Genomic DNA, 2,525 nt, shown 5'->3' with positions numbered 1-2,525 from the left:
TGGAAATGCAATTTCTGAGTGGAATTATCAAACCAAGTTTTTACAAATTCGCGGAAATCTTTAAAAAAAAGTAAATATTATACTCAATCTACAAATAATATAATTTCAATGAATTGTCGGTGAGCTAAATTTCTATACCTTTCGAAATAAAAATAGAAACAAACAAAGAACGGATGGCGAGCTGGTCTCCCACGGAAAAGGAAGAAACAAGAGAGATTCACGCAAGGTACCGTTGCACTTCCGACTGGGGAAGTAGTGGGAGCGAGCACGTGGCCACGGAGAAGTAAGCGTCGCGGCGCCAGGCGTCCCGATGCGAAGAAAGAAGAGGGCTAGATGTAGTTGAATAAGGGCGGGAGTCAAGCGGGTGCGCGCGCATTCGCCAGCCACGCTGCCGCCGGTGGCTCGAGCCTCGTGGTTCAGTACCTCCGAAGCCTTCGAGCGAGAGACTTTCGTCCGATCTCTAGCTAGAATCTTCGTGCGAACGCGCCAAAATCGCTTAACCCCTCGCGAGTATCTCGTTCGTTTCTTTAATCATCAGTCGAGTAGCATTTCGCGTAAATTACGAGACAAACCTTTTTACATTTTATTAGAACGTAGAACGTGAATTTTAAACGGTGTTTACAAACAGTCGCGTGGACTGCGATTCGAGGTTCGTGTGTATACGTGATTAACAGTGAGTGTACGTTTATTATTACCAGACTCTCGGTGACTTTGAAACGATCTAACATCGAACTTCAGCGTGTGATGTTCGTTATTTCGTTTTAACCGCGACGCGTAATTTGCCCCGAGATAATGAAGATCGTGTACCTGGCTGCGATCCTTTGTACGCTGGCGGTGCTCGCATTCTCTGAGCCTGCCAACGAGTCCACGAGGCCACGATTGACTATTCTAAAGTGTTGCCGAGACAAGGAGCATCTCGTGAAGGATTCCGACAACGATGTGGACGCGGAAACGCGTTGCGAGCCCACTGGCAACGACTGGAAGCCTGTTATCTACTCGCCGTCTCTAAGAACAATTTTGGAGCATCCACCGGCTGAATGGAACATCATCCAAGGGAGGAAACCCGATTGCGGAGAGAATACGCAGTTGAGATACGTACCGTACCGTACAGTCAACCCGTTCGTGCTTCTCGATGACGGGAGCGCGATCATCGAGATCGATACCGAGGATAAGTTCGAGCCTGGCGAGTACTGTGCCGATTCGAACGCTCTTCTTGCCTGCGTGCAAAAACGAATGGTCGAAAACCTGGCTGTTACCATGAGGCCACGGGTCAGACGCTGTTGCGGCGAGGACGCGGCGTTTTCTGAGGAGATGTGAGTTCTGAATTCCTCTTGTCGATATTCGTTCAATTTGTGCTTGTCAAAAAGGTTGACGACCCTCCTCGAACTGTTATCGTTCTTCTATTATTGTAGATTAGAACGATTGAACTGATATGTTTACATTGAGTGTAGGAAGAATAGTTCAGCATCTATAGATAACGACAGGCTGGCAAACGCAGCCGCGGCCACGCGAAAACACGTAGATACTATTAAATTCGTGTGTCAAACAAAGCAGCATAATTTAGTGTAGCTAGAGAGCATCAATATTCCTTGCAGACAAATACATATCCCTGAATGATTTGTATTCCGGCGTGATCCTCGGAGTTCGGAGGATCGTCGGCCAGTTTTGGGAATATAACTGTAATCGTTTCCGAATCGCGGTTACATGGGAATTTATCGGTTTCGGCGGATCTCCGGGTGTATTTTTATCGGGTGCTGGTTGTCGTTTGACCAGACGCGGGGGAAAAAAATGTGCCTGCTCTCTCCTCCACTTGGGAAAGCGGTGTTTGCGATAGGTGCGTGATGGTACGGTAAACAGAGAAAAGAGAGAGACGGAAAAGCGTTGGGCTCTGTTTTAATCGCGTACCCAATCGTTCAGGCCTAAGCGTTCCTTGGACTTTGTTGGCATTCTCTGTAGCCAGCCAGCGCAGCGCGTTTCCTAGATAAATTCTTGCGATACGTACACCTTCGTTGCTTTTCCTTTTCCTCGCGTGGCCCGTGATACCGGCTTCTCTTCCCCTTTCCCTTCTAATTTTTTTGTCAGTTTGTCTGACTCAAGCGTGCGTTGCTTCTCAAAAGTAAAATCGCGTTTCAGACGTCTGCGTGACTCGATGTTTTTATTTCGTTATTGCGTTTCCGGGTAGGTAAACGTTTTATTGCCAATTCTGAGATAAGTTACGGAGAACCGAGTTTCGACCGTTTCATAATACTCAAACATTCGCCTATCTAGTTTAAAATTGGTTAACCGATACGTCCTAGTTTCTAAGGGTGAATCCGAAACTATTAGCTTAGCGTTACAAGATAAGAATTTATAAACACCTGAATCATCATTTTTAACACGTCACATATTCCAAACCCTTTCACTTTAATTTCATTTTTATCCAAACACTGCACTGTTAAGAATGTATTGGCTATACAGTCAATCCCAAAAGTTTATGTACCTTAGAAAAACGCATTTCCTATAATTAAAAAGAAATCAGACGTCGG

General features: G+C 45.7%; 1 protein-coding gene across 2 annotated transcripts in view; it reads left to right on the top strand.

The window, feature by feature from the left end:
- mthl1 (adhesion G-protein coupled receptor methuselah-like 1) overlaps positions 1 to 2,525 on the top strand; it is a 137,210-nt gene continuing 134,685 nt past the window's right edge. Inside the window, exons 1-2 of one of the 2 annotated variants that reach the window (XM_026814672.1) lie at positions 1 to 70; positions 157 to 1,313. In XM_026814672.1, the coding sequence (XP_026670473.1) occupies positions 793 to 1,313 (521 nt within the window). In that variant the 5' untranslated portion in view covers positions 1 to 70; positions 157 to 792. Of the gene's footprint in view, positions 71 to 156; positions 1,314 to 2,525 lie in introns of those variants that run through there. The other variant, XM_018026861.2, reaches the window with a different exon arrangement.

The sequence above is a fragment of the Ceratina calcarata genome, unplaced genomic scaffold, assembly GCF_001652005.2.
Source record: "Ceratina calcarata isolate Rehan_Ccalc_2016 unplaced genomic scaffold, ASM165200v1 scaffold390.2, whole genome shotgun sequence".
Taxonomy (NCBI): Eukaryota; Metazoa; Arthropoda; class Insecta; order Hymenoptera; family Apidae; genus Ceratina; species Ceratina calcarata.
Note: the sequence above shows the minus strand (reverse complement) of the source record. Positions and strands in the feature narration are given on the sequence as shown.